Source organism: Pyricularia oryzae, chromosome 2 (genome assembly GCF_000002495.2).
Source record: "Pyricularia oryzae 70-15 chromosome 2, whole genome shotgun sequence".
NCBI classification, from domain to species: Eukaryota; Fungi; Ascomycota; class Sordariomycetes; order Magnaporthales; family Pyriculariaceae; genus Pyricularia; species Pyricularia oryzae.
In genome coordinates, this window is record NC_017850.1 from 5,119,252 (window position 1) to 5,139,487 (window position 20,236).

The following is a 20,236-nucleotide window of genomic DNA, read 5'->3' on the forward strand; positions in this document are numbered from 1 at the left end:
ATCTGGCACTGTCCAGGTATTGCTTTCAATTTCAGTTTGCAAATTGCATCATTATCTTCGTTACCGTGTCCCATCACATCGTCAGTGTACAAAGGTCTCGTGAATCTTCTACCCATGCGGCCATGCCTAACCAACCTTTTGTCATCCCGCCGTCTCAAAGTGACGCCAGCTGTCTGTTCTGGTATTTTGACTCGTACCCGAATCGCATAGCGTCAGCCCCACTGGATGGGGCTCCTTCTCTCGTCCAAAAGCCACGCCATCTCCAACATGAGCCTGTAGATGTAAAGACCCTGATGCATCGCTGTCATGGACTTGCCATGCCATTCTCGTCCTGCTTCCGCAATGTCATGACCAATCTTCTGGCCGTCTCCGGTCTCTGTCAGGAACCTCACTAGTTCTGGTAGCTCGTCAGGGGGACTGCCAACCGGAATGTAATGCAGCCAAGGTACAAGTCTATCGTCGTGCCACTCGCGGAAGATAGACGCCTTCAACGGGCAGCTGTGTGATGCAAGGAGTCTGTAAAAGCGCCCGCTGTAGCTGTTGCCGTCGATGTCGAGCACAAACTTGTACCGGAAGGGGCGTGATTCCCGATGAAGACTAGGTGACTTGCTGCCATCTGTCGGCAGACCAAAAAATCGTCTCTGGGCATCACAAGCACTTTCAGACGCGCAGCCCACGATTTTGGTAAGTGACACATCGTATACAGAAATGTCGGGGGCGCCTGCGTGGTAAGACTCCAACCCGCCATTGTTGTTTATGCCACCATTGGTCGGTGGCGCGTGACGCAGGTACACAAACTCTCGTCCGGCGTAGCCCTGATCCAAGCCAAACGTTGCTAGCCTTTGTCTGTGCCCCTGCATCCAATCCTCGTCTGACCAGTGGCCGCCCGTTGAGGAACCAGCCCAGTAAACGGCATTCTTCTTTTTGTTCCATCTTCTGTCACACCACCCATTGTACAGACTAGTTCGTAAGCTGTAGTGCGTCGCTGGGTATAGTATGTCGGCAAACGGCGCTGGCGCGGCTTGTGAAAGTATAGGCACTAGCGAGCCCATATGCTTAAATGTTGGAGGGGACATGAGAAGACCTTGAGTTGATGTGTAGTTCGGATTCTGGCAAAGATCCTTGGCCTGGGCGACATCTTGGACCAACGGCACCTCCGATGTTAGATCCGTCTCAAGTCTTGGGGCGGCTGAATCTGTAATCGGAATTTTGGGTAAGCCGGCAAGCAAGCTGCATGCACTGTTGACCACTGCAGATATCGGACTATGGGAGAGATCCGCCCAGGGCAAGATGGGATCGCTTTGGCTCCATGACGAGTTCGCTTCTTGGGTAACCAAGACTGATGGCTCGTCCAGGAAGTTGATCAGAAAATCAAGATCTGGTACCTGGTGACGAGCGTCTGCGCTGTCCAGCAGCGCCATCAATGGGCGTGCAAAGTGCCGGCATCCTCCATCAAACTCTTTTCGACCATTGTTGTTGCGAAACTTGCATCGTTCAACCCTTGGATTTCCGTAAGCTGCATCCTCCATGCGACGGCGTATATCGATGGCACTCAGATGAGAAAAGCGATGGATGCCGTGGGAGAGAATGTCAAAGTCGTCGATGATGGGTGAACCTAACTGCATCGCATGTTGTGCCCACTCGTTGAAGCCAGGGGGAGGGTCGCGACGGTAACGTCGCTTGTATTCGGTTGACGCATCTTCGGCAGTTTGTGATTGTCGCCGAATTAGGTCATCAAAGCTGTGTTTCGCTCGTTCGTGAAGGAGTGCGACAGGGTGATTTGCCCATGCGCCCGGTGGCTCCGTTGGTAGGGAATGTCCAGTTGACCCGAATGGGAAAACAAAAAGGTCGGGAAGATTTAATGGCCAGTCATGATGGTCCGAGGTAAGAAGAACACTAAAGATGAAGATGGATGAAGCGACGAGGAGGGCGCGGATGATTCTCTTGTTCATCTTGTGGCGGCCGAGGACAAACATGAGGGGAGTGCGTTGGCGTCATGGGTGTAGGGGAAATGCGCAACGAAAGAGAGCCCTATCAGGAGCTGTGAGCCTAGTGGATTTGACAAAGGAGCAGCATTTGGCGGTTTTGATGAAGGTTAGAAATGGAGAGCTTGATGAGAGGTGTTTGCATGTCTCAGGCTCCCGGAGGGTGGGAGTTGACAAGTGATGACAGCCGTGTGCAACTGAGTGAGTTGGATTATCTTGGGCAAGATCACATCGACATTGTGGGAATGTGGTTACTGTAGACAATATGGAGCCCGGTTACCAAGACAGAAACAAAGGATTGAACAAATACATAACTCCCTCCCAACCTGCTGATTGAACAAGGCAGCGAAATCACCCCAGACCCAAACACAAGTGCCGCCTGGGTAAAGCGACCAAGGGAAGAAGGCGCTCCATCGTGCCTACCTAACCGGGCAGGTACGTCTGTAACCAGGAGCTCGGATTGATGACCGGCTCTACCATACTGTGCTTCTAATGCTACATGACGGTCAACTGTAAATGATAATGACTCGTATTACATGTGCCAATGGCCCGGGATCGGTCGTAGTCTGACCGGCAGACGAATCGAATTGGTGACCAAAATTCGCAGCCATCGTCCAACCGGACCAAAATCATTAGCTAATGCGCCGTCTACAACCTGCAACGACGCGGCTGCTCTTGGCATTCCATCAGTCCAATCCTGGTATGCTGCTGTCTTTTTTCTACCATAACAAGCATGCCTACCTACTTACCTTACCTAGTTACTTACCACACCGGCCAAACAGGTGCAATTTCTGTTGTCAGCCCAGGTCAGGAAAGGGAAAGTGATTTGTACGACGGAAGCAACGACCGCAAAAACATCCCTACATACCTACCTAGGTGATTCGCTGGACCCAGCCTCCAAGCAAAAAAGATCGATTTGTCCAATGATGCCATGAAAAAATCATAAAAATATATACTGTACTTTTGCGATGCGGAGATGGCAGAATTGTTGGAGACAAATTCCATAGCAAAGGATCAAAATGCCGGCACATCTCTAAAACAATCGGCAATATGTTACCCAAATGATATCCACATGTTGTTTTATTGGGCCATACATTCCACTCCGGTATACTAAGCCTTGGCTTTGCCTTACTTCGTCGTCCGGTCTTGCCAAATCGACCAAACATTCGCGCTGGCCGTTCAACGCGACTAGAAAGGAGGAGAGGATACAGTTGCATACGATCCTGCTTAAACCTGCCAGATGGCCAAGACTTGATGGTAGAGCAAAGTCCACATCATGCATTGTTTGTGCCGGTTCAATCAGACAAGACCATCGAGATAGACAAAAACGCCATGTCTTTCGATTCAACATCGATTCAACAATAACCCGACCCAGTAGTTGCTCGACGCTATCCGATATTTTATATGTAACACACTCACATTGACTCTCGCATACATGGACATCAACCACTGTGGGCGCGCTTTACAGGTGCTTGGTCTAGACTTGATAGACTCCTCTTGCGTATCCCTGGAGGCATGTATATGGTATTATATGCTACAACCTGATGGGGCGAGAAGGCTCGGAGCTTTCAGCTACCTTGCTTCTCGAATCAAGCATTCAAGCCATGACTTATCAACGTAGCGATGGGCGACTGGCCCTCACAGCTACTAGAGGCCATCCGGCTGAAATTGATCATATAGCCCAGACCTTTGGACCAGGCAAGAACAAGAACCACAGGAAAACCAGTGCTGGGCTCACCAAGATCGGAAATGGTGGCCCTCACGCCGCGCTGGCGCAGTCAGGCCGCTGGTGCTTCTGTATATCAAGGGCAAAGGCAGCCCCGCTTGGGTTCGTCACGTCGCTCAAAGCCTGTTGGATATACCTCCTCAACACAAAAGCAACGTACGAAGGGCGATGATTACAACAAGACTCTGGGCAGGCAGAAGAGGAGTCACGGCAAAGACAAGCTGAACGAACTGCTGACTGGATATTCTCCGCATTGGAGAATCTCAGGAGCCCTGATATCGCACACGGTCTTCCTAAGGTTCCAAGGTTGGGCATAGATCACTAGCTTACTTTGTTGTGGTTTCTCCATTCTCCGCAAGCTCGTTTCAATGCACGGAAAGCTTCAGCATGCGCCAGTCGAAAGTTCAATGTTGCCTTTGTTTCGTGGAAAAAGGCATCTTGGCGCGGAAATAGAAGCCTTCGTCACACTACATGTCAGGGAGAGCTTCAATATGCATGTTTGCGCGATGGGTTGGCGACGTTGGAAACCTTTGCCCATCTCCTCAAAACTTTCTCTTTTTCTTCGCCGGCCCTTGCGCAGCTTTCTTGGCTAGCTGTTGCTGTAGCTCCTCCCGCCTTCGGTTTGCACGCTCTTCTGACGTCTCCCTGGCAGCTGGCTCTTTGTTCTCATCTCTGGAAGCCGGGCGGCCTCGTTTGTCACCTACGACATCACCCGACAGCGCCGTCGAGGCTTGTTGTTTCGCGGCACCTTTGTCGCCGATAACACCCAGTCTCCTGACCGGCTTGGAGGGTTTGTTGCTTGGACCAGGCCGTGCAGTGGCGTCGTCGGACTCGGTATCGTCTTCGCCTGCCGCGGTCTTGGAAGATGGATGAGGCTCTGTCATCCCCGCATCTTCAGCAGGCTTGGCCTTGCTAGTGTTCTTGGCCTTGCCGAGCCCGCCAATCCGCCCAAGGCCCCCTTTCTTGGCCTTGGCCGTTGGCTTTGGCGGAGGCAGCTCGGAATCGGAAGCATCTTCGGCATCAGAGGCAGTGTCTGAGTCATCATCTTTGGTGTTTCCAACGGGCTCTTCATTTTCTGATCCGGTTTCAGAGCCGGATTCAGTGGCTGCATCGAGATCCTGGTCGACTTCCGGCTCCGGCTCCGGCTCTGGCTGCTTCTTCTTTCCGATGGTCCCTAGACGGGTTGGTTTTGGGGCCGGTGCTGTAGCCCTGGGTTTAGTCGGGGTCCGAGTTTCGGGTGGAGGATTGCTGTCGGGGATCTGGGTGTCGAAATCGTCATCTACCTCACTAGCTGTTGATGCATCGTCGTCACAAACGGGTTGCGGGCTTTTTCTCTTGTTTGTCCCTTGTTTGCGAGCAGACAGTAAATGTGGCGGCGTAGCTTGGACTTCAAAGTCATCGTCATTATCGTCTTCGTCGTCTTTCTTCTTGCGGTCTCTAGTTGCCCGTTTCGAAGATGGAGCTGGCGATGGGGTCTCCTTCCCGTTGGATCCGTTCCCAGATATGTTTCTCTCTACCAGAACAGCCTTGCCGATCTTGCCCGATCCCTCGCCCAAGTCCTTCCACCAGTTGTTGAGGGCTGGAGAATCAGAATAGTCGAGCGATGAGTGATGTTTGAGTCCCGAGCTGCTTCCGAAAACGTTCTTGACTAGGTCTTGGACATCTTTTGGCTGCCCCGGTCCATCCAGCAAAAGGTCGCTATTCCCTTCACCGTCAGCTTGGCCGATTTGCTGCAAAAAATCATCTTTCTCATATGGTGCAAGCCCCTTAACGCGGGACTCTGCAAACGCTCTCGTGATCTTCCTCTTGCCGGAAGCTGCGAGGGCGGGAAAGATCTGATCCAGCCTGGCGCCCATGCCGTCCAGCTTGTCAAGCACCTTGGAAATAACGCCGTCCTTCTCCTTGATGACAGCGAGGAGAGCTTCAAGCTCCAACTGTCGAGCCATCTGCGCCTGAACCAGGGGCAGGACCAGCTCGGTTGCCACGGCCGAAGCACCACCGTGCTTGAGTTTGATGGGCCACTTGAGCGGCTGGAGGCCCGCTGGCAAGATGCACGTCACCTCGAGGATCAAGTCATTGACGCCGCCCGTGGGGGTTTCGAGCCCAGAGGTGAGAGCCAGGCTTGCGTCAGCATGGTGGGGGTTTTCTGCGTCAAATGCGCTGCCGATACGGTGCAACAGCTCCTTGAAGTTTTCGGGGTCGTCGCTGGGGTCGATGCTGGTCTTCTCCTCCAAAGATCGAAGCAGGATGGCTCTGCGGTCAAGACGTTCAAGCCACACGTTGGCGAGGTCGGTGATGTAGACCGAGTATGAGACGGGTGAGGTGCTGAAGGCGGCCGAGACCAACAGGTTGGGTACAGCGTGATGTGAGACTGGGAGTGGACGCCATGAAGCGTGCTTCTCGGATGCCATGGTATGGATATTTATAGCGGTTGTTCCATGAAGAACAATAGTATCACGATGGAATACAACCCGTGGTATTGATGTTCATAATGTTGGCGCCTGGGCCAGGAGATAGATGACTGAAATGGAGAGGCCTGACCCGCTTGTTTGCCTTGTGCTCAAGCTCAAACCTCTCTGTAAGAGTAGAAAATCAAAGCCCGAAGATGGTGGGAGCCCGTTGGGTTAAGATAGAACCCTCGAGTAAAGATTGGAATGATAGTCCATCGAAATGGAGGTGACACAAATTATCAGGCACAGGCGTTCGTCGCAAATGGTGCAGTTGCTTGATTGAGCTTCGGAAGTCGATCGCGTTCGCTGGCGCGCTAGACAGACAAAGCTCCAGTGGACCCACTTTAACCCATTGATTGCCATTGGAATTTATTGCTGCCCACGTGATCACGTTGGAAGACGACAGAAGAGGCTCATCCAATCTTGTCGCCAAGTTGGAAATTGTTCCGCGCTTCTCAAGCACCCTACCTACCGACAAATCATTTCAACGGTCCAACAATAGCAGTCACGTCGCGATCAGGCCAGGGTTTTCAAGAATTAGATGAATTAATGAGACTAACTACATGATGCCAAATATGGAATTGACAGCAAAAAAGTCACACACCGTGCCTTGGGCACACCTTGATTTCTCACCAACGCACATTTGACATTTCGTAATGTCATGAATGGCGTACACCAAACAACAAAGCATCATACATGCGATCCTGCCCTTGGCCAACTCAATTTCATTGCCAACATTATTTCGTGATATCTCCGACACTAAAGCCGTCTTTCCTCATGCACATTACTGCCTGCGCCCAGGCCGTCCGTTATTGGGTCTGGAGTTCTGCTGCATCCTAGGAGCTTGTTGCTGCCGAGGTACTGTAAACTGTGGCGACCTAGGAGATGTCTGCTGCCTCGGGATCTGCTGGGGCTGTCTTGGCGAGCCAGTGGATGGCTGCCTCGGCGAGGTACCAGATGGCTGCCTCGGGTTCTGCTGAGGCTGTCTTGGCGAGCCACTGGATGGCTGCCTCGGCGAGGTACCAGATGGCTGCCTCGGGTTCTGCCCCTGCTGCTGCTGCTGCTGCTGCTGTTGCTGTTGCTGTTGTTGTTGTTGGCGGCGCTTAGCAGCGTCTGCTTCCCGCCTCGCAGCATCCGCCTGCTGCTGCTGCTGTTGTTGTTGTTGCTGGCGGCGCTTAGCGGCGTCCGCGTCTTGTTGGGCTTTCCTGTCGGCGTCCGCTTTCCGCTTGGCAGCGTCCGCCTGCTGCTGTTGCTGCTGTTGGCGGCGCTTAGCAGCGTCCGCGTCTTGTTGTGCCTTCCTGGCGGCATCCGCTTGTTGTTGCGCTTTTCTGGCGGCGTCCGCCTGCTGCTGTTGCTGTTGTTGTTGGCGGCGCTTAGCAGCATCGGCGTCTTGTTGTGCCTTCCTGGCGGCATCCGCTTGTTGTTGCGCTTTTCTGGCGGCGTCCGCCTGCTGCTGTTGCTGTTGTTGTTGGCGGCGCTTAGCAGCATCGGCGTCTTGTTGTGCCTTCCTGGCGGCATCCGCTTGTTGTTGTGCTTTTCTGGCGGCGTCAGCCTGCTGCTGTTGCTGTTGTTGTTGGCGGCGCTTAGCAGCATCGGCGTCTTGTTGTGCTTTCCTGGCGGCGTCCGCTTGCTGCTGTGCTTTCTTGGCATCTGCTTGTTGTTGTGCTTTTCTGGCAGCATCCGCTTGCTGCTGTGCTTTCGCGGCATCTGCTTGTTGTTGCGCTTTTCTGGCGGCATCCGCTTGCTGCTGTGCTTTCGCGGCATCCGCTTGTTGTTGTGCTCGCCTGGCGGCGTCCCTGTCTCGAGCGGCCTGAGCGTCTCTAGCCGCTTGAGCATCTCTGGCCGCTTGAGCATCTCTGGCCGCTTGGGCATCTCTGGCTGCCTGTGCCTGGCGCGCTGCCTCGGCCTCCCTAGCTAACCGATTGGCTCTTTGTTGGGCGGTTTCTCCACTCTGCGGCGGGACAAATATTGGAGTGTTTGCGGCCTGAGGGGGGTTGTTATTGATGATGATAGGCTGAGCGGGCTGACCGGCTTGGGTGCCGGGATTGCCGTTTCCTGGAGAGCCCCTAGAGCCCTGACCACCAAATGACTGACCAGATGACTGACCACCCGAGGATTGAGGAGTGAAAGGTGTGCTGCTCAGAGGGTTGAAGAATGGTTGAGGGGTCGAGGCCTGAGGATTCGGCTGAGGCAGAGACTGGGGAACTACCTGGGGGTCGGGCTGAGGGACAGACTGAGGAGTGAAAGGTGAGCTGCCCAGAGGGCTGAATGGCTGAGGGGACAAGGCCAGAGGATCCGGCTGAGGCAGAGACTGGGGAACTACCTGAGGGTCGGGCTGAGGGACAGACTGAGGAGTGAAAGGTGAGCTGCCCAGAGGGCTGAATGGCTGAGGGGACAAGGCCAGAGGATCGGGCTGAGGCAGAGACTGGGGAATCACCTGAGGATCGGGCTGAGGCAGAGACTGGGGAATCACCTGAGGATCGGGTTGAGGTAAGACCTGGGGAATGGGAGGCAAAGATTGGGGAATGGACAGAGGGGAAATCGCCTGGGGGTCGGGCAGCTGCTGAGGCTGAGGCAGAGGCTGAGGCTGAATGATGATGGCAGGATTGGGCTGAGCAGGCTGTGGACCAGGAGGAGCATCGGCCGGGGGTGGCGTCACGACCTGAGGAACGGAAGTACCGTTGTTTGAAGATGGATTCACAGACTGGGGGGTAATGTCCCCAGGGCCAGGCGGAGGAGGGAAGTCGAGAGGAATGTTATTTCCTACCAAGCCCTTCCTCGCCCGACAATCCCGCTCGACCTGCTTGTTCTGTCGCTGACATTCCTGCTTGGCGGCGTCCTGAGTGATGTTCTGGACGGATGCTTGCTCCGTCAGGCAGGTTTGCTCCCGGTTCAGACCCTCTTCTTTGCACTCTATCTTCTCCAGTCTCGCACGCTCCTTGCGATCCTCGTCCTTCATGCGCTGCAGCGTATCCTGTTCTTGCTTGAGCTTCTGCCGGGCGGCTTCCCTGTCGGCGCTGGACACGGCCGGGTTGGCCACCGCCTTGTTGTACGCATCTTGGGCCTTGTCGACCTCCTGCTGCTGCTTGTCCTGCCGGGTCTTGGCGTTGAGCGCCTGCTGTCGGATCTGGTCGTAGATGTTGTCCCTGGCGACCAGCACGTGCGCGGGGGCGTCGGCGGTGGATCCCGCCACCATGGGCGTCTCCGGGTACCCGTGCACCCGGTCCAGTGGGTTCCGGGACGGAGTCTCGACGTCTTCGACTGCGTCCACTCTGATTTCCCGGATCACGCCCGCCGGTGCGGCGAGGGCCGGGGTCGCTAGGAGCGCCAAGAGCGCTACCTTGACTGATGGCATATTGGGCTGTTGCACGTCGTCTGAACTTGGGTTGTACACATTAAGATGTTGAGTACGTTTTTCTTTTTGTTGCGAGTACAGCTGGCGTGGGGGTAAGAAAGTTAGGATATCATCTGTTTACTCGGGATGGTAGGCGACCTTTATATACATCCAAAGAATCTATTCCCTCCCATTTTTCCTTTTTATTTATCCGTCCCGGCCGGGGTTCGTCCAACTCATGCTGCGCCAAACAGCCGGTGCAGTCAGTCTGCAATTTGCTTTAGCCAACCTTCTACAAAGTTCGCTGCAGTCCTATCTTTTTTTCTGCAGCGTCGGTTGAAAAAAAAGTCTGAAGCTCGTAATGCCAAGAAACATTTCGCATCTCCATTCGGGTCTAGAAGAGTTTGAACATGGGACAGGCAGGTTTCGATGTGCTTCCTGCCTGCTCAGCCACTCAAGTCGCTGGGCTGGAGGACTAGTCGCTCGCTCAAACACTTGACCATGTACGGGGGGTACGGAGTACGGAGTTCCTTCCAACTGTATGTACCCTCTAGCCTTTCTGAGTTTCTGCTAAACATTTTCGGACGCGTTTTCGTTTTTTTTTTTCTTTTTTTTTATGTTCAGCAAAAGAAGGCTTATCGAATCCTATCCGACGGGCTTGGCCTTACCAAGTTGGGATGCATAAAAGAACGGCAAGTTAAAAAACGGATGAGACGACGCCTAGGACGTTTTTTTCCAACATGCGTCAGGCTGGACCTACTAGGCAAGGCACTCACATCCAGTAATGAAAAACTATCTCACTACGGGAAAAGCTTCAGTCATCTATACCCGATTGAGCAAGCATGGCGAGCACAAGCTTCTAGATTCGGACAAGTCGTCTTTTTCCGGTCCAGCCAATCCTGGGAACTCGGCGAAGCTACTGGACCAGAGGCCAGTTCTCATCGGATCTCTGAAAGGCTCGGCTAGGGCTTTGAGGTCTAGACTGATGGCAACTTCCGATCAGGTGGGATTTTCGATCCAGAGCCTCCCTGGTCGAAAGAGCAGAAAGCGAAATGGCATACTAGTTGTACATCGTACAACAATGTAGAATCGATCTACTCCGTATACCATTCAAGATATAGAACAGTTCACACTGTCGACATGGTGATGATATTATTATATTTGGTCTAACCGTTTAGCTTGCATCTTATTCTATATAAAAAAGAGCATCTATCCATCCGCGTATCCGGTTATGGGCGAGAATGATGAAATTATGCTTCGAGTCAACGCACAAGTGACTTTGATGAGATACTGACCGTCTTTAATCTAGCCCTAGATCTGCATGGTAATTACCAGTCTGTGCTCGGGTCGCGAAAGTCAACAAACCATTCCAAAATCATCAACCAAGAAAGCTGTTCCGACGGGTATTAGACAAGGGCACCTCTAACGCTACTCGGGAAGGACGCCCCATTCCATCAACCTGAAGGCCTGTCGTATCTGTCGGATCAAGTCCAACAAACAAAAAAAGGCGTCCACGTTCGTCTCATAAAAGTACCTCTGTCTTTTTATAATCTCAAGCTTCAGCAAAGACACCAGAGGAGGGTGATGCAAAAGGGTTCCAGACTAGTTTACCAGGTTTGAGGATACGAGCAAGAAACTTTGAGAGGTCATCTGGTCATTTAGGACATTCGGCTGCGCAAGTCATTGGTTCGGCGGCTTCATTGACGCGGGCGGCTAATGCCCAGTCATGGAAGACAAAGATATCATGAGGCTTTTCTTGTTATGCGAGTAGATGCGAGGAGATGCGAGGAGATGCTCCAAAGGTACTGCTAGAGCAAAAAAAAAGAGTTTCTTTCCTGCCAGGACATGATGCAAGTGCAAGTTACCAAATCACATACTGCGCAAGTTGCCGACGGAAAGTTCATGTTTATTCCGTATGTGTCATGTGTACTAACCAATACAGCAAATAATGACAAGAAAAAAACAGCCTTGCCCAGGACGGTTATTGCGGTCTAGCCAGAGTTTATTCGCTTCTGTCAAATCCAGACGGGCGGTGCTCGTCGATGGCGGCCATTATCAATATCCAAGGCCTGGCAAGGTTTTCCCTGCAGAGTCATGTTTCCTCTTCAGCGCCCCCTTACCGGGTCGGTTGTCGATCTTGTTTTGTGGCTGTTGCGCTCTTTGGGTATAACAAACAGGGTGGCTTTTTTGTTGGACGAGAGCGGAGGATTTGCCTTGATGCACATATTCGTCCGATCTAGGGTGGACTGTTTTTTTTTTGACTTTTTTCCTTTCACGTTTCTTCTTGTTCTGGTTGTTCCGTCCCCCTTGTCGATCTCCGCCACCACCCGGCGAGAAATTTTCCCGCTGCGGTCGGGAAAATGGCTTTTCGAGTCCGTACACACCTCGTAGTACCGTATTTCTCTGGGGTCGCTGGGCTTGGCTTCACCTTGTACGATGCGAAGTGTTTTTTTTTTTCTCGTTGTTGCCCACATCACGATGGATATACCACGGAGGCTGGCCTTGCTCACTCCGTAAACCTGTCAGATAAATAAATCTCCAACCCAAAATGGGAGGTTTTCTGAAATCTTGGAACACAATACGCTGCTGGGGTCGCTCAGCTGTTACAATCGTAATTTCTTTTTTCCACCCTTCCCATAATGTAGTTGAGGATAACCCTCGTGGCGAGTATACAAGCCAACAAACCACATGACGACCCAGGCGGTCCCATGTACTTGCCGTATGCTCTGGCAGGCTGCGCCTCGAGCCAAGGAATATACTACGGCGTCTGTAAACGAACGCGCAATCACAAAATGAGGCTGGTGGTCGTTTCGTTTGAATGAACATCGTGGGGTGACGTAGGGGGGGAAATGGAGGTATTTGAAGAACTCCGTCTCCTAAGCCTTGCTTTTAGACCTGTCTAGTGGCTACAAGCTACCCGATCAGTTTCGCGGAGGAGTGCATGTTTCGGGTCTTCGCTCTTTCTGTAATAGTTGACATTTTTAAGGTTTTTGACAGAAGCGGGCAATGCCACGACCGAGCGAGGCCGTGGCTCACTCGCCAGGTAGGGACCAAGGCTGTGCAACAGTAGTAGAAACCAAATTTGGCCTTCAATTGTAGCGACGGTTGGATCGCGAAAAAAAAAAGAAAGTTTATCTCGATTGCCCCAATACTCTACGGCTATTTTGTATTTTCGGATATAGTTGCCCGGCGGATCAAGTGATTTATTTAATATCGCCAACTCTGAGTGTTGGTCGGCCGCTGATAAAAAGTTCACATGGTATCAATCAATAGTCAACTTGAGATTGATGAAATGGAGCAAAAATAGCGCTTGGACTCTGTAAATTTCGCCTTGTCTCCTTGGCAAAACCATAGTGAGCACGCGACATCCAAACCTCAAAACCATGAGTGAAAGAGTTGTCGATGATCCTGGGCAGGTAGAGGCGGATGTCGAACGGAACGAACCCCATGGTTCAACTGTGGAGCCCAAAGGGGGCTCGTTTGATCGCCGGTTATAGTGTGGACAAAATTGCGCTGGCACTAGCGAACGACAAGTTGGAAGAAATCTGGGAACCGACGTCCAGACCATGGAGTATGGAGAACCAGAGGGCAAGCGAGAACATGAAAGGAACTGATAGATCCCCACCCGACGACAAAAAAAAATCCATTTTTGGATAGGCCTTGTTTTGCTGTTGGTGCTTTGGTACGGAGTGTGTGCAAGGGGGAAAAATCGAAAACCCGAAGGTTTTGACGAGGAGGTAACCTGCCAAGGTGCAAGCCACCCCCACAAGAGCAATGATGGGCAAAGCAAAGAGGCTTTTATTAGATACGGTTATTTTTTGCGCGGCATCGAGACGGACCATTGGGATTCTTGGGTAGGATCTAGATCTTTGCCCAGCCATTGAAACCGATAAACTTGCGAGAATGGGGCACGAGGTCATAACCATTTGCTCGCTGTGCGCGGAACCGATGGGCCATGCTGTGCATAGTACATATTACGGAGGTATGGGAGTTACGTCGTGTGTAGAATAGGGGGGGATGTAGTTATACTCTGCTGGTGACCTATCATACAAGTAAGCAAATACCCCGATTGACAGGATTGGCTGGTATAGCAAACGAAAACACCCCTGAGCTGGGTCTACCACGTCAATCGTACTATCGTAGTCTATTGAAGCTCATTGTGGAGATGTAAACAAAACTGCTCCGTCCCTGCTTACATGAATTGTACAGACACAAAAACAATCATCTCGTGGAGCCAATTCTCGGCAGATGACGAAGGACTGTTCAATTGGTGTCTGATTGATTACTATGAAATTGAACGTGGAGTTGTGCTGAATTTACTTGAGGTCAAGCTCATTTGCTTTGTGACAACATGAGCCACTCACTTTGCTGATTGTTGCATCTCTACAAAGTACGTCACTTTGGATGGGGTAGATGTTGACAATTGAACAAGCGCGCTGTTGATGTGCAGTACTTCGTAATTCGTAGATGGTCAACCTGCGCTGCACCCCGCTGTGTGTCACCCCAAATTACGGGCTGTTCATAGAAAGAAAAAAAAAAAAGCCCCCCCCCCCACCTTGCCTCGAACGTCCAGAAGATCAAACGACGTGCTGTCCCTAGGCCGTCAGACGCCGCTGGCGGATTCGACCGGTTGGGCCGCGATTGAGACGTTGCTGGTAACGGCAAGGGAGCAGGTGGGGCCTCGGCCGCCAATCACGTCGCCCGCCATGGTACCCCCTTTCCCGGAACGGCCCCAATATGCCAAGCCGTCGCAGGCCATACTCCACCATTGAAACCAAGGGTTCCAGGCGACAAAGTGGGCTCATCACAATGAAGAGCGAAAGTGAAGGAGAGGGAGGAACAAAGTACCATAGTTACACGTAAAACTTGCGGTACCACGACAGGCCCGGGGGGGTGGAAAGGAATCAAAAGAACAGACAAGAGGAAGAATGGCGTTGGACTGGGGGGGGCAAATACGATTGGCGTCAAAGTGCGAGGGGAGGCCTGATAAACATATCAGTGGTTGTGGTCTTTCTTTTCTTGGCGAACAATTCATGTGAACCCTTTCCGTCCAAACTCCTTTGTTTCTTTTGTTCATCCTTTTTCTTTTCTTGGACTTGAGGCCAAGGGTGAACTCGCGAATAGGGTCAATCGTTACGGAGAGTTCGATGCCGTGATACCCTTTCGTGTGTTTTTTTTTCTCCCCTTCTCTCGTCATCTGTCATCTTCCGTTCTCCGTATCTCTTTTGCGCTCTTTTTGGTTTCTTCTGTACAAACTACCCGGCGGCAGGGTCCGCATTGTTATTCTCCCGACTCCCAGGCGGATCATAGGTTTTGGGTCTGTTGTGGTCCGGGACCTCGCAGCGACTTTTTTTTTTCTTCTTTTTTCGATATCAACATCGAACTCGACTTGTTCTCAATGTCACCAGCTTGCTTCAACTGAACAGAGCAGGTTCCTTTTGGGGGGCAGTTTGGGCCGCCAGCAACCGATCGATTCGCAAATCAGCTCTCCGATATCCAACAAGATGGAGGGCAACTTCAGGTTGAGGCGTGCGCGCGTGGCGCGTGGCGTGATGGATTTGGACATGGAGGCTCTGAGGAAGAGGCAAGAGCAGCGCTTGGCCATGAAAGACGGATCGCTCTCGGCGAGGTCCTCACCCGGCTCGGGCAAGTCGACTGGTAAATCGACGGGCAAGTCAGACGGCCATGATTCGCCGGATACTCCAGATTTCAGAAGGCCGCAACCGCCAGGCAGGCCTTCGATCGGGCAGCCTCTGCGTCTTTTGCCTCCGTCGTCTGTTCCTCCACCAGCAGCGCTGAATCCGGAAATTCCCTCTCGCCCAAATCCCTCCAGGCCCGAAATCACCGAGCCCCCTTCCAGGCAGAGGCCGTCGCCTCCGCGCATTTCGACGACTGCTTTCGTACTCCCGCCGCCGGTGAACAATGCTGGGTCACCACAGACATCCAGGAGCCCGGACACGCCCAAGACAACCAAGAAGTCCTCGTTTTCGTCCTCGACTGAGTCGACCACGACGACGAGCTCAAGCTACACGTCTATTTCCTCGACATATGCATCGACCTCAACTTCCTCGCCAACCTCGACTTATTCAACATCAACCTATTCAAGCTCGTCTACATCGACATCCAAGACGAGCATTCCGGCCACCAGCGCTGCATCAACCCGGGTTGAAACCACCACTTCGGGAGTGGCCCCACCTCCGCCGCCGCCTTCGAGTTACAAGGCAGGATCCAGCGCTGCAACGACTGCTGCAACGACCGACCGCACCACCATGTTGACCATGCCACTTCCGAGCACATACACTTCGCAGGCAGGTTCAACAACACTCTTGCTTGCCCCGGCTCCCGTCAGGACGACTGCTCCGTTTGTCAGTGGCACAATGGGCATCCCCGTGGTCACGGGCGCTGAGCCGAAGCCCACCGACGTATCTACAACTCGCCAGCCCACCCAGACGATGGCGCCGCCCCCTCCTTTGGTTCCTGTAGGAACCGGAGGCTCCGGCTCTGGCTCCGGAAGCAACTCTGGCGCCATGGCCGGCATTACCGTCGGAACAATCGGTAGGTTTTGCCAGCCCGTGTTTAGCTGCCGTGCATGTATGTTTAGTGATTCTAAAGCAAATTCTAACGACATCTCTCCGCAACAGCCGGTGTTGGCATGTTTGCTGCCCTCATCTTTTATTTCTACAAGAAATACAAGCGAGGGCAATTCCTCAACACGTCCTATGTGGACGGTTCCCGCGACGGCCCCGGAGGACCGAAGCAACCAACCATATTCACCACCATCCAGGAGCGCTTCCACACCATCGCCGCACCGGTATCCGCTCGCATCGGCGAACTCAAGGAGAAGACCCTGGGCGGTGGCAGCAGCAGCAGCAGCAGCAACAACAGCCAGGCGCGGGGTGTTGCCGGAGGTGCGGCCGCCGGAGCAGCAGTCGGTGGCGTGGCGGCTGGTGGTGCGGCCGCGGCCGACGTCGACCCCAAGACGCAGTCGCAGATCATCAACGAGATGTTCCAGGCTGCGTTCGCGGCCGAGAACGGCATGGGCGGCGACCGCGAGTCGGCCTACAGCAGCGGCTACCCGGCCGACAAGGCCATCTACTTTGGACAGCAGGAGATCCCCCAGGGCACCATCCGCGAGTCCATGAGCAAGTGGCTGCGCGCGAGCAGCATCAACCCGCTCCAGCAGAACCCGGCGCGCGACTCTTCGCAGTCCAGGTTCACGGCGCCCTCCTGGACCCGGTCCGAGAGGTCCTCGACCGCCTCGTCCATGCTGAGCGAGGGCGACGGCGTCACCAGCGGCGTCAACAGCGGCCTGTTCCCACCCGGCTTCCGCCCCGCGTCTCCTCTCGCGCCTCCCGTCCCGCCGATCCCGCAGACGGCCAACATGCAGTCCCGATGGTCCGAGTCGACGCGCGCGGCCCCCGACACGCCCACCGCGCCGCCCGCGACGCTGGGGGTGCCCAACATGCAGTCGCGCTGGTCCGCATCGACGCGCGCGCCGCCCGACACGCCGATGCCGCCGGCGCCCAACATGCAGTCCCGCTGGTCCGAGTCGACGCGCGCGCCGCCCGAGACGCCGTCCGTGTCGCACGACAGTCTCTACAGCATGTACAGGCGCGACACGCAGATCAGCGGCGCCACCGACAGCGTCGTCCCCGAGGTGCCCGAATGGTGGAGGACCGAGCAGCAGCGGGCCAGCAGCAACGCCCTGGGCTCCGACGCTGGCAGCGCCGGCCTGCCCACGCCCTCCAGCAGGGCTTCCGACGCCCGCCTGTCGCTCAAGCAGCCCGTCCCTGAGCTCCCTCGCGGCGCGTCCCAGGACATTGCGGCTAGGCTTGAGGATCAGGGGAGGATGTGAGAGAGAGAGAGAGTCGTATGTGGGGAGGGATGCGGTCTTGAGACTGTGGTAATTGGAATCTTGAGCGATTGATGAGGCATAACCTTCTCCAAGTCTAGTCTAGATTCAGAAAAGGGGTTCCTCTCAACTGCAAATGACATACTATTAAACTATTGGCTGCGCAAGCTCTTTTGAAATGTTGTACATCTATGTATATATGCTTTGGTAAATACTTGTATTAGTACACTGTTGGCATGTGCGCTTGGAGACTCACTGTTCCTTTTCCTTTTATTTTTCTTGGACAAACATGCCACAGCCCGTGTCCTTGCGTACATTTCCTCCAAGCCGGCCATCTCGGGGAAAGCTCCAGAGCAGCATCGGACACTATACTTTCAATAAGTGCATGAGAGTGATCGCCGCGGTCCCACAAACCACAAGCCGGAACAAAGAGAGCTTTAGCTACAGAGGCTTAGTACCTCGGGGCCTAGAAGAAATGGCCCAGAAACGGCCCAGAAATTGCCTATCATCTGACCTGAAATCTACCCACGGTCAGTATGCGCTCAGGTGTCGCTCGATGATGGTCGTAACGCCGCAAAAAATCCGGGATCAAACAATGGGCTGAGCAGCAGCGGAGCTTGGTCTAGAATAGAATCGAGAGGAAACGTCCTTTTTAGACAGTCTGGAAGTCGGGCAGCGGGCTTCGACCTCGTGTCAGAGTCGGGGTTTGTGTGGTGGGGATCAGGTATTCTTCTAGATGGCCCGTTCCGCGGAGATGCTCGTATTCTTTCTGGGTGAGCCGATTGCTTTTATATATTCTTTTCCTCATCCCATATGGAAGGAAAAAGACGTTTGCTGCCAAGATGGCCGGTACGATCTCAGCGCGAAAGTAACCGACGCCCTGCGGAGATAATTGGATTATTCTCCGAATTCAAGAGATGCATGCAGTGATAGTTGCAGGCTATATGGATCGGAAAATGACAAGTATACGTCGCGAAAAAGTTTGGCACATGTTGGTTTCACCTTGAGCGGTATCTGTTTCGATCCCAAATTGAACTTTGTCATTTTTGGGACATTTGCCTCAGAGCGTGCACACGAATAGAGGATACTGAAGAAACTTTCACTGCACAAGGAAATCCCGAGCAGAATAACGTGGCCTGCACGTGATAGATGTAGTTAACTGTTGTGTCTCGAAAATAAAGAGCGGCCCAGGCCCCCTGAGTGGCGTTGGACGATCCCATCAAATGCGAAACGGAGGCTGGGCCGGTGCAAGTGACCTACAGCTCAATAGAACGACCAATAGATATTTACAAAAGAAATAAAAACTGCCAGTCATCTAGCTGAATTGCATCAGCGCATACCGGTAGAACCAACAAAGCCAAGCTATCTGCAGCTCAGCTCCGCCCAACACGCCACGATTGATTAAATGGCAAGCGTGGCATAGCATGGAGAAACCATCGCAAACTATTGTGCGTACGACGGCAATACCAACCCCCTACCCACGCCACGGAGGCGTAGGGGTTGGTTGCACGTCGTCACGATATTGAGACACAAATGTGCAGTTGTCACTCTTTTTGTGTTGATTCGACAGCGAACCTGTCTGCAGCGAGGTTTGTTTTTGGTTTCTTTTAGCACGCCGGCCCGAAAGGATCCAATAACTGCCACTGGTGATGGCGAGCCATTTTTCCACCATCTTTGCGGGAAAAGCAACCAAGTCAATCCGGATACGTAAGAAGAGAGGCTAAAGTTTGTTTGCTTCTTTTTTCGAATTCCATCTCCCCATCTTGTTCTAGACTGTGTGTTTTGATTCCTACAACTCGCGTATATAATCGCCAAGCTGCAGCCTGTTGGAGGAACATTGGGGCCTGTTTCTTCCAACAACAAACAAAGCAAACGGAAATTCACAGTCTCTCATTTACGGCCTTGTTCTCTTGCTTACTGTGAACATCCGACCTTTCCAACTCTCGGCAAAGAAAACAATACACATTTCCAAAAATGAAGACCACTCAGATCCTCGCCGTTTTTGGCTTCGCCTCCGTGGCCCTTGCCCAGTCGTCTGTCTCGACGACCCATATTCCTGCCTGCAACACCGCCATTGACCCGTAAGTCCACTCACCGGGGGCTTCCGACCTACCAAACCACTCTCTATCCTCTGCACCCGCCCACCTTTGCTAACGGTGCCCCCCACCCTCAGAAGCTGCCACGCCACCAGCGCCCTCACAGGCACCTCCGCCAGCGCGAGCGCGACGGGCACGTCCGCCCAGACGTCCGCCAGCGGCAGCGCCAGCGGCTCCAAGACCGCATCGGGCTCCTCCTCCGCCGCCACGGGCTCCACCAGCGCTGGAACCGGAACCGGCACCACGTTCCGCTCGCCCGGCCAGACCCCTGGTGCTGCCGCGCCCTCTGCCAACACCGGTGCCGCTGCCACCGCCACCGCCATCGTCTCGGTGACCACCACGGCGCCTGCCAACACCCGCGGCGGTGCTGGTGCTGGCGGCGCCGCCGGCGGCCCGACCACCACCGTGACGCAGCCCGGCCACTCCAACGCTGGCGCACGCCTCGGTCTCGGCGTCGCTGCTGTGGTTGCTGGTGCTCTCTTTGTTCTGTAGAGTTTTGTGTTTTCCTTGGAATCTTCTGATGGGATGAGCGGAAAATACAAAAAAGGGGGGGCCTTGGGAGGGATCTTATGACTGTATGCGATATACCTGATTTGGGAATTTATATGGATAAAGGTGGGGGGATGGGTTATGCAGGTCTACGTTCGACAGACCACTTGTACATTTTTTAATATCAAATCATGGCGTCAATTACTATGAACTTGACGAACAGCATTTCGATTGGTTGACGAAATACTTTTTAAATGCACGCTTTTGCGACACTAGGCATGGACCCGGTGTGGCTTTAAAGCTG

At 53.5% G+C, this 20,236-nt stretch overlaps 5 protein-coding genes across 5 annotated transcripts; 3 read left to right on the forward strand and 2 right to left on the reverse strand.

Annotated features, from left to right (window-relative positions):
• Nucleotides 1-212: 212 nt before the first annotated feature.
• On the reverse strand, nucleotides 213-1,976 carry MGG_01856 (uncharacterized protein; the record flags this gene model as incomplete). Its single annotated transcript, XM_003714830.1, has 1 exon — nucleotides 213-1,976. One exon carries the CDS (start codon nucleotides 1,974-1,976, stop codon nucleotides 213-215), a length of 1,764 nt encoding a protein of 587 aa, XP_003714878.1.
• Nucleotides 1,977-3,188: 1,212 nt separating this feature from the next.
• On the reverse strand, nucleotides 3,189-6,457 carry MGG_01857 (uncharacterized protein). Its single transcript, XM_003714831.1, has one exon. It carries the CDS (start codon nucleotides 6,120-6,122, stop codon nucleotides 4,254-4,256), a length of 1,869 nt encoding a protein of 622 aa, XP_003714879.1. The 5' UTR covers nucleotides 6,123-6,457; the 3' UTR covers nucleotides 3,189-4,253.
• Nucleotides 6,458-14,291: 7,834 nt separating this feature from the next.
• MGG_01859 (uncharacterized protein) lies at nucleotides 14,292-17,350 on the forward strand (the record flags this gene model as incomplete). The annotated part of the gene is made up of 2 exons (XM_003714832.1): nucleotides 14,292-16,050; nucleotides 16,137-17,350. The coding sequence occupies exons 1-2, from the start codon at nucleotides 15,000-15,002 to the stop codon at nucleotides 17,348-17,350; spliced, it is 2,265 nt and encodes a 754-aa protein (XP_003714880.1). The 5' UTR covers nucleotides 14,292-14,999.
• A 286-nt stretch (nucleotides 17,351-17,636) lies between these two features.
• Nucleotides 17,637-18,428, forward strand: MGG_15784 (uncharacterized protein; the record flags this gene model as incomplete). Its single annotated transcript, XM_003714833.1, has 3 exons — nucleotides 17,637-17,881; nucleotides 18,004-18,120; nucleotides 18,287-18,428. 3 exons carry the CDS (start codon nucleotides 17,637-17,639, stop codon nucleotides 18,426-18,428), a joined length of 504 nt encoding a protein of 167 aa, XP_003714881.1.
• A 339-nt stretch (nucleotides 18,429-18,767) lies between these two features.
• On the forward strand, nucleotides 18,768-20,150 carry MGG_01861 (uncharacterized protein). The gene is made up of 2 exons (XM_003714834.1): nucleotides 18,768-19,428; nucleotides 19,521-20,150. Exons 1-2 carry the CDS (start codon nucleotides 19,322-19,324, stop codon nucleotides 19,933-19,935), a joined length of 522 nt encoding a protein of 173 aa, XP_003714882.1. The 5' UTR covers nucleotides 18,768-19,321; the 3' UTR covers nucleotides 19,936-20,150.
• The last annotated feature ends 86 nt before the right edge of the window (nucleotides 20,151-20,236 follow it).